This window comes from Dermacentor silvarum, chromosome 5 (assembly GCF_013339745.2).
Source record: "Dermacentor silvarum isolate Dsil-2018 chromosome 5, BIME_Dsil_1.4, whole genome shotgun sequence".
Taxonomy (NCBI): Eukaryota; Metazoa; Arthropoda; class Arachnida; order Ixodida; family Ixodidae; genus Dermacentor; species Dermacentor silvarum.
Genome location: NC_051158.1, coordinates 38,421,323 through 38,449,235, shown reverse-complemented (window position 1 = coordinate 38,449,235; position 27,913 = coordinate 38,421,323). Strand labels below are relative to the sequence as shown.

The window sequence follows — 27,913 nt, the reverse complement described above, 5'->3', positions numbered from 1 at the left end:
TCGCGTGTGTGCCATTGGCTTTCACCACCGCCAAGTCGCCATGGCGGCTCGCCGCCCCGTAGGCCTGACGCCGGACGCTCCATGGGCGGCGAGTAGATGATCGAGAAAATCAAACTCTGACGTTCGCGCGGCCAAGCCGATTACCCGGAGCATCAGCGAGTATCTATCTATCTGCAAAGAAACAAAATTGTGAGTCTCGCACTCAGCTTCGTCATATATACGTAAATAATCCGGTTACACTCCGTGTTTTCTTATTCTGACAATTTAAGTGGAGGACGCTTAAGCTTCGCCTTTAAGAGTGGAACGCGACAGCATTCAAAGATCCCTAGCTGCTTATCAGGCTATTTTTTTTCTCGTATATTCAAATTGCAATCCGACGCTATCACGTGGTTAAGTCGTACTTTACGATTTTCCTGACGGATTTTACTTTGAGAAATTCAATTTTCGTTCACTAACGCCTTGCGCCACGCGAACGGCCTGCCCGGTCGGGGTGGTTCGGGATGATGTAGTTCGGCATGATTATTTCCGCCAACGACGCCGGCGCTTACGCCGACGCCGGGCTTTCTGCGACACGGTGCCCTTTACGCTTTCGCGTTAAAAGGACATTGCACTTACCGGTCACTGCTTTGTTTTCACTCGAATTTCGCAACGACATTGCATTTCTTTTCTTGGTCCGCATTGTTATGAGTTTTATATGAGGCACAATTATCTCTGGGCCTACCATGTCTCTTGTGCATAAATGTCTCTCCAACGCGTCACATTAGCCACTCTTTCCTAACGCGATAGCGTTAAGGGCCCAGTGTCGCAGAAAATGTGGTGTCGGCGTCGATGTCCGTTAGAGGAAATTATATTTGGGTGTATGTATATGCCACGCCTTGCTATTTGACGTGCGGTACAAGCGGGTTTTATTGCCACACCATCCTACCACCAAAGTTGCTCACACCTTGTCTCATATTCTTGACAAAGTTATTCCTCAGAATTTTGAGATTGACAGCCCACAAACAAATGCCATGAAGCAAAACAGCGACAGCGCATGCCTTTTATGTTAAATCTTCTCAGACTGAAATAATAAAAGTGCGAAACAATAACAGAAACCTGAAAATTATGCAATTTTATTTGGCGCGGCTGTGCACTACCTCCGGGATCGGCCCACGCAAGAGGCCACGCTTCTACCAGAAAGCTCGCCTTCGTGCATATAGCGTTTGCCGCAAGCGTTTCCCGGCAGACATTGCGGTTACATAAGCTGCAGTTGCCGGGAAGCGTGAGAAGCAGTCGGGGATCTTTGAATGCAGTCGCGTTCCGCTCTTGAAGGTGAAGCCCTTAAGCGTCCCAAGTTCTTTATTTATTTCTGACTTCGAATTAATGTTCCAGCTGTATTCACTTTAAGAGTAATGATCGGCGTTTCTTTTGGAGCAGACCATACCGTACAACTGGCACATTAGCGTCAGAGTAAGCATGCGGCCCAAAACAAGCGTTACCGTCACAGCATGCATGGTGTCTAAGAAGGGACGGCCCTGACATCATCGGTCCTGTGCTTAAGAGGAAGCTTTAGCTCGGGCCCAACACCGATGCGGCCTATTCAAACACATGTAAAACGCACAAACGCGTTTCTGAGATAACCCTTGGACCGATTTTAATGAGATTTGTTGTATTTGAGAGAGAAAGTTAAATTGTAGTGACTGTTGGAAGCAGAATTTCTATTTAGGGCCTGAATTTTCTTCATAGGAATATTTAAAAATTCGAAAGTTCGAAAAAAATAGAAGCACTAAGTTTAAAAAATAACAGCTCTGCATCAAGAACAGCTATCGCGGTTCTGTAAACGGCATCCATTAGATCATTCAAAGCTGACAAATTCAATATATCAATTTATATCTGACGTGAATTTGTTACGTTGTGCACAAGGGTTATGCAAAAGCTGTATTTCCATATTACAAAATTTCTAGAGATTCATATGAATATGCCAATTTTGTACGATTTAGATGTACTATTAGATGCAATGCACGGAATTGTGATATCATTTTTCATTGCTGAGTTACGGAGTTGTAAACTTGATAGTTTCGTTCTCTTAATATTTGCGATTTTTTGCCAATTTTTAATAAAAAATTGACGACGTAAATCAAAAATTCGAAACCAAAAGTCACTAGATTTTACGTTTTTCTTTTAAATGCAACAAACCTCGTCAAATTTGGTGCAGTGGTTGCCGAGAAAACCGAATTCTCCTTTTACATGTATTTATAGATAGGAGCACTCGAGCTAAAGCTTCGACCGCCCACAATACGGCGAGAAACATGGCCTTAGAGATTGATTCCCGTACTCTGAGGGAGCTCCGGCTTCTGTCGTCTGCTCGCGACACTAGAGTCGAGAGCACGATGGTCGGGGCATATCCAGACGGCGCACATCGAGCGCCTCTCTCCCTGCTGCTTGCACTCTATACGCTTTCTCCTCCCTTTGCATTGAAGACGTCACTCTGTGCCTTCTCTCTCTTTTACTGATTGCGTCACACTCTCCTTTTTTTTATATATATTTCTACAATTCTCCTACTCCTCTCTTCTTTCTCTTCCTATCTCTCTCTCTCTTTCGCGGTTCGCGCTCGTCGGGCAAGATGGCGTCCGGCGCTGGCGGCCTCCTCCTACAAGTCGGCTTTGCGGCAGCGCTGCGGCGCCGGCGGCGGAAGTGAGCCTTCGCGCAATCAGCGCCAAGCGGCGACCCACAGCCAGCGCCGAGCGGCATCGCAAGCACGGACCGGGGGTGTGCGGGAGCACCGCGTCTCGGTCTTCGCGCTTCGGGCCGCAGTTTTCGTCGAGACGCGGGCGACACCACCGGCAGTGGATGTGAGCCGTACTCGTCGCTAGGCCTCCCGGCGCCCGGGACAACCTCCCGTCTCCGGGCAACGCACTAGTGCCGACAGCGTGCTCGCGCTGGCGGTTCACGGTTGTAACCGTGACAAGCCGTCGGCGGGCCTTGGCTTTGACGACGACATGAAGAGAGCGGCGCTGCCGAATGACTTGACTTCGTTGCGGAGCGACAGGTGAGAAAAGAGTGCGGTTACGACATCGCAGATGCGAAGCGGCCTTCGTTACGTAACGAACTCTAACCAATAACGCTAACAGAACGCGCACGGAGAAGGTACGGAGATGTGATCGATGAACTGCCTTCGCGCGCGGCCGTTAGCGCATTGTTATTTTTTAAAAATCGAATGGAGAGGGAATTGCAACCTGCGAAGCTTTTTATTGACAGACATCAGAATTTCAGCTGATGTTTTCGCAGCGTTTGCTATGACTAATGCAATTTGGATCGAGCAAAAGCTATATTTTCTTTTTTTCGGTGAATGCTTACCAGGTAATTAGTTAAATGAGTGAAATTGTCTCTTATCGAGATGACACCGTGAGCACACTTGCACGTTAGTATCAAGCTGTTTATTTCTTTACCTGTTTAAATGACATCTTTTTTGAAATAATGTTTCGCATCATGCAGTGCCTGTTCATATTTGTTTTTTTCATAATTCGGAATTTACATTTTCCTGTTTTTATACCTCGGTGTACAGTCGACTTTCGAATGACATATTTTCCAAAATGCTCTCTTGCGTCACCTAATGTGACATTCGTATTTTTTTATAGTTCGGCATTCGCTCTTCTTTTCGTCTGGGTGTGCAGTTGACGTCTGCACATATCGTTCGCCGCGCGAAGCACAAGACAAACTTGCAGCCACTATGTTTCCCGAAATAATAAAAGCACGCTTTACGGGGGATATAATCTGTGCGAAGGCACAAAACTGCGTTGCATACCACGTGACCTTAACCTGATTTTATATGACATCCTCGGCAAATCGCACCGGTGCGCATCGCGAGGTTCCCTGAAGCAACGACGATTGGATGATGGATGGGTGTTGTGAGCATCCCCTTTGAAACGGGTCGGTGGGTTATTGGGCCACCATGCTATTTTCCTTATTTTTTCCGAATGTCTTGCTTATAAAGTCGAACTCGGACGTATGGAACCCACATATAACAAATTATCGTGTATAACGAACAGCAGTAAAATCCCCTTGAACATTTTTGTATAAATTTTTTATTTTATATATCGAAATACCTATATATCGAATGTTTTGTGATCCCCTTCAGATTCGATATATCCGGGTGCGACTGTATATTACTTTTTCTTTTTTTTTTCTTTTTTTTACAGACGAAAAATTCCCAGCATCAAACTTTCTGACCCTTTATTGGGAACTGCGTTTTTGTAAGCCTCCGTTAATTGTTTGTGGCCTCCCTGCTTTTCTGCCACCAAACTTCCAACAGCGTCCCGATATGCCATTTGTCGAGGATGCCGTTAACCTAACACAACGCGTGACATCACGTATTTTGACCCCATTTTTCTTTTGTCGTTGCGTTCGTACTGCGCTACAAGCCCCGAAAATCTTGTACCGAGACTGCCGAAATTTCCGCCATTTCTAACGTTAACAGATTGCGAAATCAACCTTATTTAATATGGGTGCCTGTGGTAACTAAGTACTTATTCAAGGGATCGGACGTTAATTGCTATCACTGCTTATAACACCGCGAATAGAAATTTTAAAGATTACCGAAAAGTTTAAGTTCCTGCAATCAGCATACCCGCAACCTTGTCACATGCATGACTTGTGTGCGAACTCCTTTGTAATGCTTCAGCAGGTACTATTGGTAGAATGATGTCAACGAATGAATGAGCAGCAGCACCACCAGCAGCAGCAGCAACAACAACGACGACGACAACAAGCAGCAACAACAAGCAGCAGCAGCAACTACAACAACCACAACAACGACAACAACAACAACAAGCAGCAGCAGCAACAACAACAACGACAACAATAACAAGCAGCAGCAGCACCACCACCAACAACAACAAGCAGACCAACAAGCAGCAACCACACCAACACAACAACAACAACAAGCAGCAGCAGCAACAACAACGACAACAATAACAAGAAGCAGCAGCACCACCACCAACAACAACAAGCAGCAGCAGCAGCAACAACGACGACAACAACAAGCAGCAACAACAACGACAACAACAACAAGCAGCATCATTAACAACAACAAGCAGCAGCAACAGCAGCAGCAATAACAACAAGCAGCAAGCAGCAAGCAGCAAGCAGCAGCAGCAAGCAGCCTATTTTTATGTCCGCTACAAGACGAAGGCCTCTCCCAGCGATCTATAATTACCCCTGTCTTGCGCGAGCTGATTCTAACTTGCTTTGCAAATTTCTTACTTTCATCACTCCACCTAATTCTCTGCCGTCCTCGACCGCGCTTACCTTACCTTGGCACCCATTCTGTCACTGCAATGGTCCACGGGTTGTCTGCCCTACGCATTATATGGCCTACCGAGCTTAGTTAGAGCTAAAATTGTTGGCGAACATTTTACACTTTGAGAGCATCTATCTATCTATCTATCTATCTATCTATCTATCTATCTATCTATCTATCTATCTATCTATCTATCTATCTATCTATCTATCTATCTATCTATCTATCTATCTATCTATCTATCTATCTATCTATCTATCTATCTATCTATCTATCTATCTATCTATCTATCTATCTATCTATCTATCTATCTATCTATCTATCTAGCCGCCTACGTCTTGGTGCTCTAATGGTCACTTCGTTAACTTGATAGGTACCAAAATTGGCATTGTATGACAAGAGTGTATGACGAACATAAATGGTAGTTCATGACATGAATATCATGACATGTGTGTCATGTAGGTCATGAAACAGCCGCCTACGCCTTGGTGCTCTCTTGGTCGTTCCAAAATTGGCATTGTATGACAAGAGTGTATGACGAACATAAATGGTAGTTCATGACATGAATATCATGACATGTGTGTCATGTAGGTCATGAAACAGCCGCCTACGCCTTGGTGCTCTCTTGGTCGTTTCGTTGACTTGGTATGTACTACCAAAATTGGCATAGTATGACAAGAGTAAATGATAGGTCATGACATGAATATTATGAGGTGCGTGTCATGTAGGTCATGAAATACATGAAATACGCATGGCTGAACTTCAAGGGATGCGGCATAGCCTCATCATCATCCCGCACACTGCTTCGCATAACATCGATTCCTACAGGGCGTGGGATCTGCCGGCTTTTTTTCTCTTAATGTCAACTAGAATATCGGCTATTACCGGTTGCTCTGCGATGCACACCGCTCTCTTCCTGTCTCTTAACGTTTATTTATTTAACATTTTATTGCGATAGCAATTATATGGACACTTCAACGGGATTTCTGCCGTCGGCGTCGCCGTTGCCGTCGCCGTGAGGTTCCGTATAGATTCCAAGGGCGATAAAATCGTCGCCGCGCGCCGTATGCGCGAGTAAAAGCACGCGGGGACGCGCGCTATCACGGAGAGCCAACGCACGGTGGAAAGCAAACGCGATTGTCGCGCGAAAGGCCGGGGGTATGGGGGGGAGGGAGGCGGGGCGACGCTGTGCTACGGCACCAAATGCTTATCTTGCAACCCAGCGCAAGGAGAACTGGCAACGCAATCTCCCACGCGAAAGCAAAAAAAAAAAAAAAAAAGCGGGGAGGCAGCGCGGGAGGGAGGGGGGGGAGCAGCTTCTACTCTGCCAACAAATACGCTTGCACTGGCTGTGGTGGCCGTCGCCCGCACCGTCTCTTATCTCCACACGGCTCTGACCTTTGTATGCGCTGTGCATTCGCCGCTCAGTTTCCGTTGAAGCGATAGACCGCACGCTTCTTCGCCCGCTGGCTGCAGCGGCTGCGCTTGCTGCCAGCGTTTTGACAGTCGTTGTCTGCGGTCATTCAGTGTGATCTATTCATGTTTGCTTGTGCGCGATGACACCACGCTTGTCAATTCAGTTAGAAAGCGAATGTGTCCAAGTTTATGCGGCCGATAAAACTACTCTACTATCCCTACTCCGAATAGCTCTCTACCAATTTGCTATCGCAATTGATGCTTCGCCTTTCGGGCGAAACTGAGACATTTTCGTTCCATCGCTCTTTGTGTGGTCCTTAACTTGTTCTCGAGCTTCTTTGTTAACCTCCAAGTTTCTGCCCCATATGTTAGCACCGGTAGAATGCAATGATTGCATACTCTTCTTTTCAACGGCCGTATTACGCTCTCAGTCAGGATTTGGTAATGCTTGCCGTATGCACTCAACCTATTTTTATTCTTCTGAAGATTTCTTTTTCGTTAATTCCTGAATGGTTAATGTGTAGCTATTTGTATAGTTATGGTGCCTCCACCTGCTTAAGTTTCTGTATTATCATTTCCTTGTTTTATTAAATAAGTAAGTTTGCGTAAGCTAACCTTAATTGCTTTATTTAGTCAGACAATCAATCAATCAATCAATCAATCAATCAATCTAGAATGTAGAAGGCTGTACACAGTTCCCTGTTCACTTAATCGTGATCCTTCTCATCCGATCTTCGCACTATGGCTTACGTAATTTACATCCAGCTTACATAAGTTAGGGATTCATGTAGTGCGTGTGTTTCTGGTAAACTAGTGAGTCCTGAGCCGGAAACGCTTTGCTCATAGACTCGATTTGTCCAGCGCAAAAAAGTTTTCCCCAAGCAGACTGCAGCTTGACAACACAAAACAACATACGCGTATATAATCATCATTATCAGTTTGATATTTAAGAAGAAGAAAAAAATCACGAAAAACGAAACAAATAAAAAAAGAAAACAGTCAATTTCTCTTGTGTTTTTCTGTGGTTGTTACTCAGGATCAAGCCCCTCGGTTACCCTCCGATGCCTATATATACCTATATATATATATATATATATATATATATATATATATATATATATATATATATATATATATATATATATATATACCTCTCTCTGCAACATAGCGTGACGTAACGCGCTCGTTCAATCCAATTTGCAACACAGTCACGGTTGTACGTTTACCGGATAGCGAGAGTCTTGCGTTATCGATTTCCAGCCCGTATATATAGCTATATAATCCGCCGCACCGTGCGGGACCCGTTCTGCAGGCGCCGGTTGCGTGAGCCGGAAACGAGGAAGCCGTCGATGATGTTGCCCGAAGCCCTACACGCTATGTGACGTCACACGACCCCCCCCCCCCCCCCTCAAAAAAAAAAAAAAAAAAAGAAAAGCACCCCGGCAATCGAACGGCCTGTCTAAGGTCACCTTATACGAGCGTCCTGCAGTATATATGCCGGGTGTTTCAGCGAACACTTTGAAAATTTTTAAAGGTTGCCTGTGACCGATGGCACCAATTCTAGTTCATGAGCTGGTCTACTCGAAGTGACTGACATTACTTGCACAGAAAATTGAAATGCATAATCGACTAATTACCAAAAATTCACTAATTAAGTTTTTAAACTAACTTACCTCACGGCCCATATTGCAATTTACAAATTGTAGCCCTGGAGTTCGCAAGGCGAATCCACTTGGAACGAATTCTCAGGATGGCACCAGTTTCGAGATAATAATTCCCGAACTTTGCGGAGAAATGCATTGGCGCTCCAGTTACTTTCTTAACAAAACGTCGTTTTACGCAGTGAAGCACAAAAGTATACTTGGGTCTTGACCCGATGCGATATGGCATCGCATCGGGTCACTCAGCATTTCTTGGTTTCGTTGCGTGGTCGTTGACTTTGGACTTTCACTTTGATTCAGTTTGCATGGGCGAAAGCTTCGCGTTCAACCATCTTTCTTTAAGAAAGGGGCTTTGATTTTAATTACAAACAGGGCGCAAATAATAAACACAGTCGGCGCTGCGCGAGAAAGTATACGCGTGTTGCCGAGTCCGGATGCGCAGTGTTCGTCCGGGGTGCGTATCAAATGTCGCGAAGGTGTTTGCGTAAACTCTGCTGACACGTTTGCGTCAGAGGAAGGTCGAGGAGCGGCTTTCACTCGGAGGAGCCGGACGCTGATTTCATTTCCGGGACGCTGCATCGAAGGCTTTACTTCCTTGTTAGCGAAGGTTTTTCGAGAGCGAAACACAAGCTCGGCTCGGAATTGTAGCTTTCTCTATAGAAGCGGTGCTGTAGATCGCTTTATTCATTTCTTTAATCGTAGCGATTCATGGGACATCAAAGCGGGGACAGAACCTGCGAATCACGAAAAGAGACGGGGCTACTGGCACGTCGGAGGAGACGAACTTGTGTGTTATATACTGTGCGCTGATATACTTTCCCGACAAGCTATATATGGCGTCCTACTTTAGGCAGCGGCGTCGTACGAGCTGACAATGCAGTTTCAGTCGGACAAAAAAACCAAAGAAGAGAATGTGAGACAGCCTTTGACACCGTTGACACACTCATTATTATAAATGGCCCTGAGTCAGCGTCCTGGAAAACTTAGACATGGTCGTCGGAATTTGAAACCCTTAACGTAGTGCGACCGCGACACACTTTCCACCTGCTTAAGCCGGAAAGAATATGTAGCATATGTAGTATCTCTTCCCACGGGCTACGTTCTGTGGTTAGACGACGTGCTTTGTGAACTGTTGCAAGCATGGCGCAGAAAGCATGGATGTCTCAGCGTTTTCTAGTGTGTTTCACACATCGCTCGCACGCCAGATCACTGGAGTACAAAGCGGATTATATGGTGGCGCTTAGGGAGCTCTCGTGTGAAAGGTATGCAGCTTTCAATTCCTAGTAGCACGAGTTAGGCAGTGCGATACTTGGGGTATTGAAAAAAAAAGTAAAATAAGGCTTGCGCAGACAACAAAAAGGATGGCAGCAGACAGACGTTTCGACTACCTTCTACGTCATCATCATCATTCATGTCCACTGCAGGACGAAGGAATCTCCCATCGACCTCCTGTCTCCTCTTTCGCGTCAGCTGACTCCCCCATCCCATGCCTAGAAATTTTCTAGTCTTAGCTCACTACTTAACCTCTGTTTATACAGGCAGGGCAGGGCGGGCAGGTCAAGGCAGGCAGGCAGGCCAGCGCAGGGTAGGGCAGGCCAGGGTAGGGCAGGGCAGGGGCAGGGCAGGGCAGGGCAGGGCAGGGTAGGGTAGGGCAGGGCAGGCGCCCAAGCAGGCACTCGGGCATTGCCGCCTGCCATGAACATCAGTGTTGCAGCTTGAAATTTTCATTGCCTACGTGACTCTGCTATGACTCATGTATTCGCAGATGACGTGCACCAGAGATGGCGACCGCAGGAGTGAACGGCACCGTGGCACGGTACCGCTTCGGCATGAGGTACTTCTCAAGGTGAGCCCGGCAGGTGGCGATCCCGGCTCCATTTGGTTTGATTTATCCAATGAGGTTAAAAGAAAATTTTCTGGAGTGGAGGCTTCCTACACGTGCCAATGCTAAGGGGTGAAGCCTGGTTTGAGCAGGCGGCGGCCATCTTGCCATGGGCAGGAAACATCATAACGCCAAGGCGTAACGTACGTGAGGAGGCCTTCCTGTTCTCTGCGTATTTTTATCCTGTAATGATTAAACAGAGCATACAACTATCAGGAAGAAAACATATTTATTTGAGATACTGTCTTTCCTGAGATCAGAGTACATTGAGTAAACGGCATACATTTGCTTCTGCAGCTGTGCCACTAATACGACCATAGCCTTTGCTGATTCTTTACTGATAGGCCTTGAAAGCACAGCCCTTACTTTGTCAACCGTCACTTTTATTTTTCTTTTTTCTTTATTCGTCTAGTGGCTTCTTCGGCTGAGCCTTCGCTTGTTTCGTTGCAACACTTTCACTTTCTTCTGTATAGCTAAGTGACCTTTTCTTACGATGCATGGAGCAATTTCTTGCATTGCTCTTTAGTAGTTGAAGCCATGACAACCTATTCGGCTTGTTCGGCAACATTTGCAACTTCACAATACATGCATAGATCGGCGAATCCCGAGGTGTCGGTGGAGGTTGTTTCATTTTCGCCTTAAAAAATGTATACAATCGCATTAAGATACTCCTACACGAAAAATGCACTGATGCAGAGGGGAAAAATGTAGCTATTAAATTGTTTTAAAAAACAAGAGCGAAAGATAGGACACGAAAAAGGAGGACCACATCACAAGCCCAACGTCTAGCTACCTAATATCGGAACATTATGTGCGGCGGCTCTAACCTTGCTTGCGTTCTGGGAGCAAGTGGCTGCGGAAGCAGTGTCAATGCACTACACGGGTGTGTTAGTTATATCTGCTGCAAATCTACGTGATTGTACTCTTGCGAGAGAGGAGAATCAGGACACGCTTTGCAGTCAAGTGCTCCCTTTAACAGTGGACCGCTCTGTAGACATACAAATTGAGTTACAGATGAATGACGATTCCTGTTTTAATATTACACGACAGGTTGCCCGCTTTTGTTATCTTTTCTTTTGTCACTTGTTAGCTTGCTAAGCACAAGAGAGGTTCGCGTTGCGTCTGTATTCCGATGGAGGCAGAGAGTGAAAACCCTCGCGCATGAAGATTTGGATGCACATTAAAAGGGCTTCTGTAGTGCTTCTGTAGACCTCCATGGGAGGGAGCATGGCGTCAGGCACCTAGCCTAATCGGTGAGCCGACCTCTCCTGACGCCGCCACTTCCTCCCTTCGGGGCCCATCTATGCATTGGCTCTTAGGAAGTAAGGCCCTCCATTGTTGCCGGATCTCTCAAAGCATTGTTTGGTTCGTCGTAGTTTTAATGCGAAGCGGAAAATCCGGCGGCGTCCCCGGAGATGGTACAAAATGTCACGTGGTTACAGCCGATCAACGGGAGGCGCGCGCGCCGCGAGGGCACTGGGTTCCTTGAAGCACCACCAGATGGCACTCACCTCCGTACATTCGCGGAAGCGGCGGCGCCGGCCGTGCGGGGGCCCGAAAAAAAGAACCAGAAAGCTCGCCTTCGCGCATGGCGTTCGCCGCAAGCGTTTCATTTCACAGTCAGTAGCTGCGCCCGACTCCTTTGGACGTCCACGCAAGTACGCGAACGAGGCCCATGCGCCATCGGAAAGACGTCGCAATGCTTTCGCATTCATCCGCGTAGGGATACATAAGTACACTTGAACTTTTGCACTTGAAGTCGTGATTGGCTCTCGCCATCCGCTCTGCTCTTCCCCATATATACTGTCCAGGCGCTCAGCGGCTACATATTACCGCCTGTCTATGACGTGTTGAGGACCTATTTCCCATGAGTCGATCCTTATACTTTTTATGTGAATATGCTTCAAAATTGTCACGTGACGCTCGCTCCTGGTCTTTGTCCTTCCTTCCATGCTGCAGAAGCTCCAACTGAACATCGTCGCTCACGCCACCTGGTAGAGAGTAGTCATCCGCCCTTCTTTCATCCTGCATTCAGTCCTGCCGTCACGCGGGCGACTTCCGATGCGGTGGCGTATGGTTCGATGTGCGGATGTAGGAATGGCCAGAGAAATGAGAAAGAAAGAAAAGTAAAAGCACGCGTCCTTCTTCCTTTTCTGTTTCTCTTCGGCGGGAGGCAGTCATTGTACGCAAGCAACCACGACGTCTGAGAGGCGACACCGCTCCGCGCCACTGGCCTACAAATGTCGGTACGACGCGCTCGCGTACCGTTACGTAAGCGTATGACACCCGAAGCGATCGACGCTGATCGACAACCCGACACCAAATCCGCTAGGTGCCGCTGCCGGCGCGCGCCCCTGCGCGTGCCTGGGAAGGGAAGCGCGGACACTTACGGAATAGTCACGGATATACAGCGGCCGTGGTGCCACGATATATCACCTGATGCTGCATTTGCTTGCTTTGTTTAGCATCACTATTCCTATCGGACGTTTCTGCGGCGTGGATCGTATGACTACTGCAAAGGATATGGCTTGGCTCGGCCTTCGTGCCGGTACGCCTGCCGCCCGCACTTCTCTCACCGCCTTTCAGTTTAGCCGCTCCTTCTGTCCCGTGCGGAGCATTGCACGGCGGCGAGTGTGCACACTCCGCGACGCATGAGAACCGATGTGCGCGACGGGGCGAAAACCGCGAACAGATGCAAACCACAAGAGCGCTCGAGGATTCAGGTATAGCTTTTCTTCCGAAACAATCGACAAGTGTGATTTACCTTTGAATTGACCTTTTGGCCGCAGCGGTTTCACTTGTTTGTTGCCTCCGGTACCACTTGACATATACCTTGGCCATCTTCTTAACAGATACCGCGGCGATCTGCCCAGCGTGCTATTTCCTGCGGTTCACAGCGTTTCTACAAAAGAAAACTGCTAGAGACAACTTTGGCGCTGCGGCCATTGAACTACCACGTGAATGACGGTTAATAATACATGTTTCGTGCTGATATTTTGTGCTTATCGCTTCGAGCATTCCTGTGACGTTTCTTATTGGGCAAGAAACCTATTGGGCAAGAAACTTATTGGGCAAGAAACTTATTGGGCAAAAAGTTTCTTATCGTTCAAGATTCCAAGCAGCGATTGTTTTCCAGACACGTCGAGGCACTAATTATAAGTCTCTGCGCACACGCATGCATTGCAGATTGTGGCACCTTTGACGCAACGGTTCGTGGTAAGTGCATGATCACAGTTTGCAAAGTCACAAATCCGATTGAAATCATGACGATGAAGTCAAGGCAAGTCCACGTATGTTAACCATCATTCCCATGCCGGCGGACTATACAGCAGCTCCCGTAGACACCAGCGCCAGATTTCCCCCTGGTGATTTTGTAAGAAACTCTATATGCTGTATATGGCCTCCGAGATTTGCGCGGACCAGGCTGCGCGTGCGAATCTCGGAGACCATGTTCTGTCGTTGCAGCAGCGAGCAGCCCTTTTGCAGCGTTGCAGCCGAGTGCCTTAAATGCCGCTTCGCAGGCGGATAACGGGCCGGCCGTCACCGAAGCCGCGTTTTTCGTTTGCAGGTTGATGAACCCTCGGCCGGTTGGGAACGAGCCGTACGTGCCGACGGAGCTGGAGCACGTGGCCAACATCATCACGCATGCGGTCAGTGTGGCGATCGATGGCTTTGAGGCGATGAGGGGTGGCGCGTCTCTCACTTAGAAAGTTGTACAATGATACAAGTATTTAATGCACGCGTGTTTATAATGTATGCTACTTATGTGTAATTCATGCTATAGATATGTATGTATGCCATATGCTAATACTATGCCATATAATACTATGCCATATGCCATATACTATGCTAATTCACCGTTGAGCAACGTACGGCTGAGAAGGCGTTAGTCAGGCAGACACTGTTCTGCCTTTAGCCTTGCCATCCAAGACCTTCACTGTGTTTGAACCAATGCTAAATAAATACATTTAAAAAATGGACCGCGATCGGGGATCAATACAATCTTGAGAACAAAGGAACATGTAGACAATAACTTCTTCGAAGCGGGAGTAACTGCTTGTTGCATATTTGATCAGTATAATCAAGGGTTCTTGTTCTTCTTGCGCACGTTGTGTGTGTGTGGTGGGGGAGAGAGAGAGAAAGATAAGATAGAGTAAATATAAAGGAAAGTATTTACGCCGTATGTAGGCTATACTCCTCCGAAGCGATGGGTCTAAAGGTGAGGCCTGTCCGTTTATTATTATCGTTTACGGGATACCGCAACGCCAACACCAACACTGTTAGCAGTAGCTTATAATGCTTTTTTTTTTTCAGTAACAACGCGTAGACCTAGACGTGAGCAGCCGCGTTGGTGGCGCCACCTTGTGACGCAGCGATTAAGCAGAGACCTAATGGGCAGCCATAATGCTCAGCTGTTCGTGTAATCAGACGGCAGCGACGTGATCGTTAACGTGCAGTTCGTTTTTTTTTTCTACGATGGGAACACCAATGTAACAAGAAACGTATCTATAACGCGTTGCGATTTGACAAAGACCCACAAGGTATCGCCAGCAGCGTTGTTACTGCCCTCCAGGTCACCGGAAATCCGATATTCCGTGAAGGGTAGTACGTTTGCAAATAAAATAAATCTTCTCTATAGTTGTCCAATGTTGAGGCCGACGGGCCACCGAGGCCGCTACAGCAGCGCCTCTGGTGGCGTAGTCAGTTTCGGGAGAAACAACCTGTGCACCGTTAGTACAGTGTACTACCGTTGGCCACCATTCGCACCGGTGGCAACTGACAGAGGACCTCCATTGGCGATCGAAGCTGCTCACGGCGAGCCCGAGCTGCGCATCGCCACACCGAATAAGTCTCGCGACTGCTGCCGTTCACGTCTGCTCGCGCCAACCATGGCGACGCAAAATAACCACCGCCGTATTCCGACGTCCTGCTCCTGCGACGCTGATTGGTTCAGCAGCTTTGCGACTCCGCGGTACCGCGGTCGCGGAGATGAATAAGAATCGGTCAGCGAGCGACTTCACTAAATTGGTCGTTTTTTGTTTTTTTCTACCAAAGCGATCGCTTATTTGCGACCGTCGCTTTGCGTGCGACTTTTGGTCCCTCGACCTCTGTCAGTCGCCGGTGTGAATGCCGCCTCACGTACAATGCTACATATCTCACCGTCCCCGTGTGTACTTGGTCGGGTCCGCAGCTGAGCATCCTGCCCAGCTTCTTTGCTCTCAAGTTCCTGCTCCAGCGCGCCCACACCCCGGCACACCTGACGGCTGCCGTGGTGTACGGAATCGCCCTGGTCTTGCTGTTCGTCACCTCGTCGCTCTTTCACTCCATACACTTCCTCGGAAAGCTCAGGTGAGTCTGCGTACAGGTTTGCCGCCGAGCATCACTGCGCGGTAGATACCAGATAGACAGACATATATGTATGTATATACAGAAATAGATAGATATATAGATAGATGTATAGATAGATAGATAAAAGCAACATTACATTTAAAAGACGCTGTAGCGGGGGGCTCCGAATTAATAATTCAACTTGGGGTTCCTTAACGGGCGCCCACATGACCGATTTATTACACGAAGTAATTATTGCTAAGATGAACCCGTCTACTTATCTTGCCTGCAGCGAAAATCACGGCCAGTAACATTCGTGAAAATAATTTTTTTTTGTCCGCACTGAGTGTGACGGCAGCGCCACCACATCTTCGTTGTGTTTAGCTCTCCAACTTGTCTGTGGTAATTGAATACAATACAACACATCAGCAATCACGGCAGTCAGCTTTTTCTCTGAGCCCTCGCTTTCTGGCTCAGCCGAGCACGGCACACCGTTTCTGCCCTAATTTGGTACATGCACTTGCACCTTTCCCGCAGGACCCTCAAAATGATCTTACACCGGTGCGACCGTGCTGCCATCTACATCTTCATCGCGTCGGCCTACACGCCCTGGTGAGCACTGGCGCACCATCACTTTGGCTCCGAGATTACTGCGTTCACTTGGCACACCATCACTTTGCCTTCGAGATCCGCGCGTTCGTTTCACGCACCATCGAGACAGCGGAGTGAAAAGGCAAAGCATGACGCAAACTGAGGGCACTGACAGTTTGACTACCGACATTCGAACAAAATTTATTCGGAATGTCTATAAGCAGTTTACAGACTCTATGAATCCATTTATATGATATATCCCGTAGACAGCCGATTGATTATCTGTAGGAAGATAAATTTGTGAGATGTCTATAAGCAGTTTACAGATTATATGAACCCATTTGTATAATGATGTATCCCGTAAACAGCCGATTGATTATCTGTTGGCGGATACGTCTTGTGAGATGCCTATATAAGCAGTTTACAGACTGCATGAATTTAATTTTAGAATGGTATATACAGTAGACAGCCGACTGTTTATATGTAGGCGGATACGTCAGTGAGATGCTTAATCAGCATTTTTGCAGACTGCACGAATCCACTGCTTCTTAACGGGGCTATATCGCACTGTGTCGCAGGTTACTGCTACGCGAGTACAGCTCGTGGGGCCAGAAGCAGCTGTATGTGGTTTGGTTCCTCTGTGTTCTAGGCATCACCTACCAGAACATCTTTCACGAGAGGTAAGCTTCGTGCAAGTCCCGTTTTTTTTTTTTTTTTTGCTTTTTTGCTGTCGTTCTACTCGCACGAAACTTGTTGTAGTCTATGGGTACTCTATATCCTAAGGATCAATTAATCTGTAGCTTTGATCCAAAACTGGCCAGTAAGTTTTTTTTTTTTGTTCACGCTACTTCTGGTTCTCTCTCTCTCTCTGGTACAAATTTATTCGGGATGTATAGAGCTTTCCTTCAAGCTTTCTGCTAGACGTCTACTAGACGTCTATTAGATGTCCTATTGCAAGCTTTCTTTTGTAGACTTTGAAAAGATGCCACTATTAAATAATATGTCAGCCAGCGAACTAGGGAAGCCTCAACCAGGAGCTAACGTAAGTTTCGATAAAACGACTTGTCTTCGTCGAGACTTGAGACATTCCTTGTTCGCTGACTGTTGATAACTTCAAGATAAGCTCCATCTTCCCGTCGCCATTTTGTATTCCTTAAATAATGCAGTCGTTGACAGCGAGTTGCAGTTTAACGCAGTAATAAAGCGTTAGTCGACATTAGTACTACACGATTTCGTCCATTTTTCTGTCTTCTCCTGCTCGGGCAATGAAAAACAGGCTATTGTCTACACATTCCTAAGCTGTCCCTTTAGAGCGTCGGCTTTTCGTTAGAATAGGGGTCACGTTATCGACATGCTGAATCCAACTGCGTCTTTTTTTTTTTCTTTGCCTACAGCCAACTGTAAGTACTCTGCACGTAAAATGCGGCGAATTTTTTTTTTTGCTGGGTAACATTAGGGTAATATTATTTGCAAGCTGGCTCAGCTATCTGTTCATATTATTTTTCTTTATTTTTCTTCTATATCTTGATACAGTCGAACCCGGGTATATCAAATTTGAAGGGATCACAAAAAGTTTGATATATAGGTAATTCAACACATAAAGTAACAATTTTATGCACAAATTTTCAAGGGTATTTCACAGCTGTTCCTTATACACACTAATTCATTACATATGCGGTTTCGATATAACCGAGTTGAACGGCATAATTTTTTTCTGCTATTTTTGCCGCTCTGGGTTTTTCTCTACAGTCGAATTGTCGGTCCATGCGTCGTGCCAAAAAAGTGCGTCGTCATGGAAGTGTTAGAGTAGGAGAAAAATTTAAATGCACTAAAGAAAGTAAAATGAAGAACCGCATAGAATAAGGAAAACAGTAAAATGAAACAGTTTATATATATATATATATATATATATATATATATATATATATATATATATAGGAAACGGTTTAGTATATACTCGGGTTGTTGGCAGGTTTCAAACTCTATAAGGAAACGCCACGTCTTCTTATAGTTAAAAGCCCTTCCGTTTTCCGCTACTTCGAATCACACCTGAATTACTGAAAGCTGTCTTCACTGCAAGCACACAAATGATGCGGCGAAACTTGATTGGTGCACCATCGCAGATACGGTGAAAGAGGAAAAAAAATAATTAATTGCTTAAAATACTTATCGTAACTGGGCGTATTTTGCCTTCTAGCATATAAGTGCACAAATAAGGAGTTAGATATGCGCACAAGACGGAACGTCAATTATGGTCCCGAATGACTCTATTTCAGACTGTGTTTGAGAAGCTTTGTTTGTTGATAATAAATATGCGTGATATACATTGAGCACTTATATTATAAATGCACTACATATATACACTGGATATAACATGCGCGAGGTTTCGTTACAATGTGAGAGACTTCAGCAGACAAAATATGGCCGACAATGAGAGAAATCGAACTTGGGTCGAGGCAGAAATGATTGACCTTCGGAACGACCCTCTTTCTCTCTCTCTCTTCCCTATACAGGTACAAAACTCTCGAGGTGCTCATCTACATAGGCTCGGCCGTGTTTCCCGCTTCCGCCACATTTTCGATGGTAAGGGCTCGCTCGATATGAGGGCATGGTTCTCTTTCGACTCCAATGAGTGCATTTACCACACGTAGATATCTGTAAACGGGTGAGCGATTGACTGATTTTGATTGACAGACGGGTGGGGATAAATTGATGAATGGGCGTATTAATGAATGGGTAGGTGTATGGATGAATGAACGGACGGACGGACGGATATGGATGGATATGGACGGACGGACATGGATGGATATGGATGGATGGATATGGATGGGTGGGTGGATGGATGGCATTAGATGGATGGGTCGGTAGGGGGTGGATGGATGGATGGATGGATAGATCAAATGTTTGATCAATCTGTCGGTCGGGCTTTAAAGTCACGCAGATACTATGACGGACGCTGTGATGAGGGCTTGGCACTAATTTTGACCACGTGGTGTGGTCAAACTACAGTGGGATGCACTGACGCTTCTACGAACACTTATAGGAACTACATTTTCCCCAGTGCTGATAATTGTGAACTGGTACATGATAGCATAGGGCTGTACCAAGAGAAGGGAAGCGCAGTCGAGGACGGCAGAAAACTAGGTTGGGTGATGAAGTTAGGAAATTTGCAGGCGCAAGCTGGAATCAGCTAGCGCAAGACAGAGGTAATTAGAGATCACAGCGAGATCAGCCTGCATTTATGTCCACTGCCTTCGTCTTGCAGTGGACATAAATATAGGCTGATGATGATAATGATGACATGATAGCATTTCGCCACATAATTTGAGGAAAGTAGCGCCTATGCAGTATCTCTGCTAAATAATACTTAATTGCCGCTCGGCTTCAGTTAGCAGTTTAGACCTTTGCCCCGAAGTGAATAATTTCATAGGTTATTAATTAGTGAAACATTGTTACTTCGGTACCATTACACTGATATTTCTTGTGCAAGAAGGAAATTGTCAGATAATTGTTCAATTTGTCCCCGCGCCACACCACGACGCTCCCTCAGCCTGACCTGCTAGTGTTGCTCCAAAACGATCGACGACCGGATTTCGACGCGACAAGCCAACTGGACCCGGTATTATCACGTTCATGTAATTGAAGCTAACGGTTTTTCCCTTCAACTCCCGCGGATTTCTCAACGTTGCCTTAAAGGAGTACTGAAATGACAATTTCGACTTGTCATTTCTTTTAAACGAAGGTACATGCCCCCTAAACCCTAGAAACAATACTGGCATAAACTGAATCAAAATAAATCATTTACCGTAATACTGGCTTCTACGAACCAGTTTTGGTCTTTTCCCATCAGGTGTAGGCGTCATGATCGTCACGGTACACCGACTCAGTCAGTTCCAGAGATGGCTGCTGCATCTAACGCGAACGCAGCCAAAATCATACTTAACTTTTTTTTGCTACGCAGCGTCGGCGAATTTCGTACTTTACCATGACGTCGGGACAGTTTCGATGACGCAGGTCCGGAATTTTAAAGACCAATTTGAGTATGAAATTAAAATATGACTGCTTCTCAGCCTTCATAAGACTTCCATATTAAGCGCGATTATTTTATGCGCGAGAAGCTTGTGGTAGAGTTTTTACAACATGGAAAATGTGTGTCAGTGCTCATTTTTAACTCCGAGTACGTTGTCGCCCCCCCCCCCCCCCCACCCCTTCCTTCCTACACCACTACAACCCGTGTTTCGCTCGCAGCGACCTCTGACGGGCCTCAAGGAGCTGCTGTTCGGCGGCTTGCTTTACTTCGTGGGAGTGGTGTTCTTCAAGTCCGACGGCCGCGTGCCGTTCGCGCACGCCATCTGGCACCTGTTCGTGAACGCGGCCACGCTGGTGCACTACCACGCCGTGTACCGGTACCTCTTCCGGGCCGCCCAGGTCGCCCAGGCCGCGCAGGCCGCCCAGGCCACCGCGGCGCACGAGCACCACGACTAGGGGCGCCGACTGGTGGTGGCCATCGGAAATGCGGCGACGGTGAACACGGTGAACCGTCGTGGACAGGCCCGAGGCGCGACGTTCTTCAGGACCTTATTCCTTCGGAACTGGTCTCGTAACCCATGGCATGCTGCGGTTCCCTCAACAGGGCTGGTCTTGTTCAGGACCGATTCTGTCCACGCCTGGTCATGTCCCGGACCCACGCTTGCACAAGCAGCTGTCGTCTGCTCTATGTTTGGTGGACTGGCTTTGCCCAGGACTATAGCTTCTTGTGCAAGGGCTACATGCTGTCCAGGTCTGGACTAGGCCTGGATGGAGGCGGTCGTCTCCAGGACTCTTGCTGGCCCAGGACAAGCTTTCTCGTCTCGAAACCGGTCCTCCACAGGGCTGGTCTTGTCCAGGACAGAGCCTTTGTCCTTTCCAGGACTGATCACGACTCCAGCAACGAGTTGACTAGCCTGGGCAGGATTATCTATAGTCCCCTCCCGTCCGGGACCGGCGCTCTACGGGACTGACGTGGCTCACCAATCGCGGGTATTCTCTCCAAGACTGAAGGAGTTCTGCTGGACCAATCCACGCCGCAAGATTAACCGGTGATATCGCGACTGACTGTCTATTAGACGTAGCTGCCGGGTGTCTATATTAAGAGACCGCGTAGTGATTAACAGCGGCGCTTGCTGTTTTACAAGGGATACGCCGCACGGCGACAATGATCTCAGCTCGAGACTGCTTCTTTTTTGTGTTTTTTTAAACGGGACGAGCGTAATGACTGATTACAAAATCGGGGGGTTCAGCGGCGACGGCGACGATGACGTTTTGAATAGAAATTGTGCGCTCTTGGTTTGTTTTAAGTGCGTGTGGTGTGCAGATGTGCGGGTGCTGCGTAGAAGCCGAAGTTAGGAGATATTTGAATATTTGCCGCCCTCTGCAGTCACCACATAAATTGTCCCAGAAGGGTCATAATATGAACGCCTTGTGTGCGTCATTAACGTGTACCACTGGCGGCACTGCTTTGAACTAACGACGTTGGTCTCTAAAGCCACTGTCTCGAATTATGAGAGAGAGAGAGAGAGAGAGAGAGAGAAAGAGAAAGTACGCAGCTCAGGCGTGAAGGTGCTACAAGTTTTCTTTTTTAAAGGAATTCATCCGGGCCAGTGCAAAGTCGTGTTCTCGTATTAACAATGACGTGATGTACAACAGTGGACGCTGTGATTTGACGTATAGCGGAGGGAAGTACTTGAGGATTGACGGCACTGGTGTTTCTGCTGCTCGTCGCATCGATGCACTCGAGAATGATGCGATGCAGAAGAAGAGAGAAAATTGGCTTTGACAAAGTCTACAAAGTGATGTGAACACGCAGACAAAAAAAAAAAAGAAAAAAATATCCAGACGGTAAACAGACGGCTTTCGTCGGCGATTCTTCCTCTGACGTCTGTCTTAATGCAACAAAAAGAGAGACAGACGGCATATAAAGAAGCGTATCCGTCTGGTCTTCTTTGTCTTTGCGCTGTCCTTGAGATAGATTACAAATTAGCCTGTTCACAAGCTTAAAGCCCATTGGCTCGGCATTTATGCACATCACGTCCGTTTTCAATGGTTTTGTAGCTATAGTCGTCATACACCAAGAGCAACATCCTCGAAAGTTGCCGTTTGACCTTCATTGTTTTTAGCATAAAACGTCCTTACCGCGAAATTAACGAAAACATCGTTTCCAGAGGATATTTTGTCAGTATAAACTGGTGTTGCTATTTAGTGTCTATTTAGTGTTCCTTTAAAGTGCATTCATAACTGGGCGCGTTATTACAAGTTGCGGCAACCATGATATGGAGGCGAGATGCTCAGTGCATGTCTGGGCTCAAGGACTAAACAGGCGCCTTGTACATACTAGAAAGCTAGAACGACAGCGCCAAAGCGTGCTAAAAGAAAGAACGGCTAGCTAGAGCCGACTTGCCCAAAGCGAATACGATCTCAGGCGCACAGCTTCCGAGTTAAGCTGTGCAACGCATGCGTATAGTGAAAGTCATGAAAGAGAGTGAAGAAATCGTCAAGCACGCTATTTTTTCCGGTGCTCAGTCCAAAGGGGGCGCTCGTGCGTGGTGCGGTGCATGTGTTATTCATGGTGCCAAGAAGATGTTTAAAGTACAGCCTTTATGACAACGTTTTGATAATGAATGAGACTGCCTGGACAGAGCTAGGCGTTCTGGCCTCACTGAAAGATGTGAGTAATGATATTGAAATATGAATTCGTGCTAAGCCTCACGCACGTACAAGGACGTTGACTTGATGAGCGATACCTTAACGACGCGCATGCGCACTTGCGGCCTCGGCGATTTTCATGTGCGCCAAGGATGGAGGCTTTGTGAAGTATGACAGGGTTGATGCGGGCTTACAAAGCGCCAACCACATGGAGCGTATTTCGGGCGTATCTCACGCGCACTGTCGCCGCGCGCGTATCACGGCGCGCCATGAACACGGCGAAATAGCAGTTCAAATGCATTTCATGCAGTTGATAATTAAGCGGCAGCCACATCGCACGTATTTCGTGCCTGATGTGGGCGATAGCGCTGGCCACGAGACAGACGCGGCGAAAGAGCGCGTGAGAAGCGCGCGATGTATACGCCTGATGCAGTTGCCGCTTCGAGCTATGAATCGTTCTAAGAATACGGGTGAGAGATCATGTAGTGGACGGTTACTTAGAGTTATGCGGGCCGTACGAGAGAAGTTCTGTTATAGGAACAAAGAGTGATAGCTGCATACTGTTATGACGGTGCTATAAGACGACTTAAAAGCGATCTCGACGTTATCACTTCCTCGAACGATAGCCTCAGAGATTGGCAGGCGCGGAGCTCGTGCTCGGATGATGCATATACATGTATGTATACTATCCGAAAGATATGTGAGAGTTTTAGACGCAGTAACGATGAATTGTGCGTGTGGCTGTTGCGACTGCCCTGGCAGAGATAATGATGATAGGAAAAGAGTAACACCACCTCCAGCTGGCCTCAAGATGAGTGACAGCTATCATTATAGGGCAACATTGCAGACAGAGACAACGAGATATGCAGCATACAGGACCAGGTGTCGATTAAAATTTAAACTCTAAGAGCTTTTGACCAATTAGGTGATCGATTGGTCGCTCTAAAGAAACGCGCATATTATTCAACGGTTGCACTTTACGCGCATATATTGAACGGTTGCACTTTACGATCCCAGCTACTGTCTACACTGTAAAGAAAGTGCATACCCTCCCGTGCTCATTCGCGATCACTTGAGGATTGCGGTTTCGTATCGTTACTTCATGTAACGTTTCAGTACCGCGTTACCGTTGTACCGTTACAGTTGACGATACCGCCTGCCGCTGACTGCGCATGCGCAAATGGGAGAAAGCGGTATCTGTAAATCGGTAAATGTAAATCGATTCTGTGAAATCCAGTTAAGACGGAGGTTCACTCTATGATGTAGACGAATTTAACAACGGTCGAAGAAGGGATGACGCTGGGGCCAAAGTTTCAACAAGGGGACATTGTCTTCCACAGTCCTGACTAGCCCTGACGAAGCAAGTCCCCTTGACGAAACGTTGGCTTCAGCGAACATCTCTTGTTCTACCACTGTTAATCACTGTTCTCTATGAGTGCAGTAAACGAACAACGCAGTATGTGCGCAGTTTTCCTGCACGAGAATACGAAAGTTCGGCTACTTGGTTCCCGATCAACACGGCGAGCAGAGCAGACGAACAGAGCAGACGAGCAGAGCAGACGACGGATTACGAGATCGTAGATTTGCCGTTTGTAGACGCGAAGGAATGGTTTTTCACTCGCGCATGGCGGTAACACGATTCCAGTCGTAACTGCACAGTCGATGAGTAAGCGTTTTCCACGTCAAGAAAGGACGCTTTTCGGCTAACGATGTGCAGTGTGTGTACGGTGTTCAGTTGGTGCGTGAATGAGAACGTTATGTATAGACCTTGCGACGTCTAAGAAGGCTACCCCCCATGGAGGAAGGAAAAAGACTAGGAGGAAACTTCACGTGACAATTCTGAAGCCTAGAAATCAACTAGAAAAGAAACGTTTGTGGGAAATAGGCCTTCGCATCGTGATAGACGAGCGGTAATCTCTAGCCGTCGAGCGCGAGGAGAGTATATGGGTGAGAGTGGAGCGAAGACCGGGTGGTGAAGGCCGATTGTGACGAGAACGTCACTAAATAACATTGTCTCCGAGATCGACGGCTCGGAGGCCGTGTTAAATTACCACGAACCAATGTTTTGAAAGGTCCGGCAATCTTGGACGACCTATTTTCCAAGGAAGGAAGGGGCGACGTCAGAGGGGGTTGGCTCGCCGAAGCTAGCTAAATGATGTCATGCCCCCTACTAGTTTCTTTTCTTCCTCCATCGCTATCCGCGATGGTACACTCGCACTCTGGATCTCGAAACAGCCCTAGATGTATAGGATACCCTACTTAACTGCCTTACCGTGCCAAACGCACTCGTGTAAACGCTTTCTCGTAGCAACACTTCAGCCAAAGAACTTGTGCGCGCGAAGACAACTCTCTGAAAGCATGTTCGCCCCCTTTGCTCATTTCCTCGCGACGCCCCAGAAATCGACGCAAGCTGTCGCCTATACACGCCTATATAGCAGCTCCAGTGTTTCAATATTTTTTTTTTCTCCCATGCACACTCGTTTCTTTTACAAACGCTGCCAAGTACAAAATACAGCTGCACAACTGTCGGTCGATACTACTCGCGTTATGTATTTTTATGATTTTCTTTTCTCCTCGACGATGCCAAACAAACCGTTGAGCGAAGTTCATGACCGTAGGTGTATAGAAAGTCCCAAGTTGTTGTTTCCGAAAGTTACATTCCTCTTAGCATGCCGCTCAGGTGCTGTCGAACGTTTTAAGTGTGTGCTGTGGATTGTGAGCAGAAGGCACACGTATGTAGACGACAAGCGGCCTATATGTGTATATATATAAAGGCCTAATTCCGGTGCGGTGGCGTCGCAACGAGTGTTTGCCAGGAAGAGAGTAGAGATTTAGCTAAACGTATACGCGTATGAACGTGTAACTTCGGGCGAGTTCTTGAATTATAATAAACCAGCGCTTGGTACATATAAATAGGACAGAAGACACCGGGAGACGCAGACGACAGCTGAAAGTTTTCGTCTGCATCTATACAGATGTCGTCTGTCCAAGCAGCTACGCACTATTTTAGTGCAGCTTCCCGTCTATGGACTTATTGCGGTAATTCTGAGTCGCAAGGTAGCAGGGTTTTAACAACTGCTTCAAATGAAATCGCCGCAAAAATTAAACGCCCAGCGGGCAAATTCACGATTTTGACTAATTCCTGCACCCTCTGGTGACGCCACAAGGTGTCGTCGCCAGAGCAACCGTTCGTGTAACGTTTAGCTAAAACTCTATAACGTGCTGCGCTACAACTTTTTAACACTGTGGTGTTCCGATTCATCTTTCACGACGTCTGCATGCGTCGATCCCCGTTTCGTCGCTAACAGTTACGTGTTAAAAGCAAGATACGTGAACATAGCAACGCGAACGTCTTCGCTTAAAAGCGACGGCGTTCTAGCTCGTCTCTATAATCCTTGGTAGTATACATAGTGCACTAGAATACTATTCTGGCACGCCGTATTGGTAGCTATTATATGCAAGGTGCTTCGACTGATATATACTAGGTGAGCGGTGCAGAAAGCCGTCGAAATAGCGCGTCAATTTATTTTCCTGTATCAGAATTTCGGAGGCGCATTCCAATGAGGCTGCGTATAAGCTATAGCTGTCACATGAACGCGCATGTGCCATGCATGATTGAAACACATTAGCGGGACAATTTTCAAATGCAAGCGCACGTACACGTGAGAGACGTGCTAGTTTGGTTCACGAATGTCCAATAAAGGTGCCCGTGGTTCTTTACTCCCGTACGAAAGATAGGCGCATTTACTGGCCAATAGGAGCTCAAGTCAGCAGCACAAATGTCCGTGCTCAAACAGAATGTCCTACAGTTCACTTTTGAATTATACCTCGCTCGAGTTTCGTACGTCCGTGCGTGCACATATGCTGTAGCTACCATGAACGCACTATATAAGTGGCCTTCCATCTGGCCTTTACGCCCTGCCTTAAAGACACACTTTAGACAAAAATTGTTAGAGCTGTATGAGTAACGTACCCAACTGCAATATCAAAAAAGAAGCCACTCTTACCGTAAGAAGAGGCTTGGTAATGCAGAAAATAGGTGCAGAAGCGAGCGACAGGTGGCGACACCGCCTCGAAGTTCCCGCACCAGTTCGCCGCAGTGACGTCATAGATTTGACGGCTGTCTTGCTCGGGTCTATGGTTACGTTTTTGTTGGTATAGACATTGCGTTCTGAAACAGCCAAAGACTGAACTACGTTGGTTTCAAGACCTTTCCCTGAACCACAGTGACCCAACTGCGAAAAAAAAGAGCTTTTTAACTTCGTGACGTCATGCTGACGGGCCGGTACTAGAGCTATGACGCGAAATTAAAAAATAAAGAACTCTAACCTTCATTTACACTTCTTTCAGTAGGGGTGTGCGAATATTCGAGAAGTTCGAATATTATCGAGTATTATATATATATATATATATATATATATATATATATATATATATATTTTTAAATTTTCGTATTCTATTCGATTCGAAAAACGCATATTCGGAATTGTTCGAAAATTCGGTTGGGTACAAATATTCGAATCAAATCGAATATTTTGCTGACTGTGCGGGATCAAACACAGTTCTTAGCATTTGTTTATATTTAATCTAAGAATATCGGGGCGATTTTGGGCTCAAGTTTGTGACGATTTCGTGCTGCTCGCGACATTTCGCCTGTAAAGCACACTTATCCGCTGAACGTTTGAATCTTGCGGGAAAGCCATGCTATTGCACGGGGCACGGGTTTGCGAACAGCGAGGGTGCACTTTTTCTTTCTTTCTTTCTTTTCTTTTCAGCGTTACTCCCAAATCTGAGCTTATTGCTTGACAGCAAGTGCGATGAGTGACGACTGGCACCTGGTCAAATGTCTCCGAGCTTACGGGTATTTGATGCGCTATAGTATAAGGCACAGGCTGGCGAGGACAGCTAGTGGGAATCACTAAATTTTCCAAGTTAACGTGAGCCAAATACACAATGTTTTAGTATAACGACTTACTAGTCTAGTTTTCTTAACATTGGCAACGTAACTTGAAATGTTCCAACATAACAAGTTAACCCAACTTGCTAATAATTGCATGTGCATATCATTACTCGATA

At 46.7% G+C, this 27,913-nt stretch overlaps 1 protein-coding gene across 2 annotated transcripts; it reads left to right on the top strand.

The window, feature by feature from the left end:
* Positions 1–20: 20 nt before the first annotated feature.
* On the top strand, positions 21–27,234 carry LOC119453295 (monocyte to macrophage differentiation factor). Of its 2 annotated transcripts, none has more exons than XM_049667719.1 (9): positions 21–189; positions 2,603–3,028; positions 10,121–10,189; positions 13,806–13,887; positions 15,429–15,586; positions 16,103–16,177; positions 16,735–16,836; positions 18,670–18,739; positions 20,405–27,234. In XM_049667719.1, exons 3-9 carry the CDS (start codon positions 10,137–10,139, stop codon positions 20,639–20,641), a joined length of 777 nt encoding a protein of 258 aa, XP_049523676.1. In that variant the 5' UTR covers positions 21–189; positions 2,603–3,028; positions 10,121–10,136; the 3' UTR covers positions 20,642–27,234. The 2 variants fall into 2 exon arrangements, with proteins under 2 accessions (XP_049523676.1, XP_037571253.1); XM_037715325.2 differs by having other exon boundaries at positions 10,121–10,201.
* The last annotated feature ends 679 nt before the right edge of the window (positions 27,235–27,913 follow it).

What these genes read in the sequence shown, in the direction of transcription:
- LOC119453295 (XM_037715325.2), top strand. Translation starts at nt 10,137, where the DNA reads ATGGCGACCGCAGGAGTGAACGGCACCGTGGCACGGTACCGCTTCGGC. An exon ending in GGCATGAGGTACTTCTCAAG is followed by an intron (nt 10,202 to 13,805) that starts GTGAGCCCGGCA and finishes TTTCGTTTGCAG; the next exon opens with GTTGATGAACCCTCGGCCGG. An exon ending in CAGAACATCTTTCACGAGAG is followed by an intron (nt 16,837 to 18,669) that starts GTAAGCTTCGTG and finishes TTCCCTATACAG; the next exon opens with GTACAAAACTCTCGAGGTGC.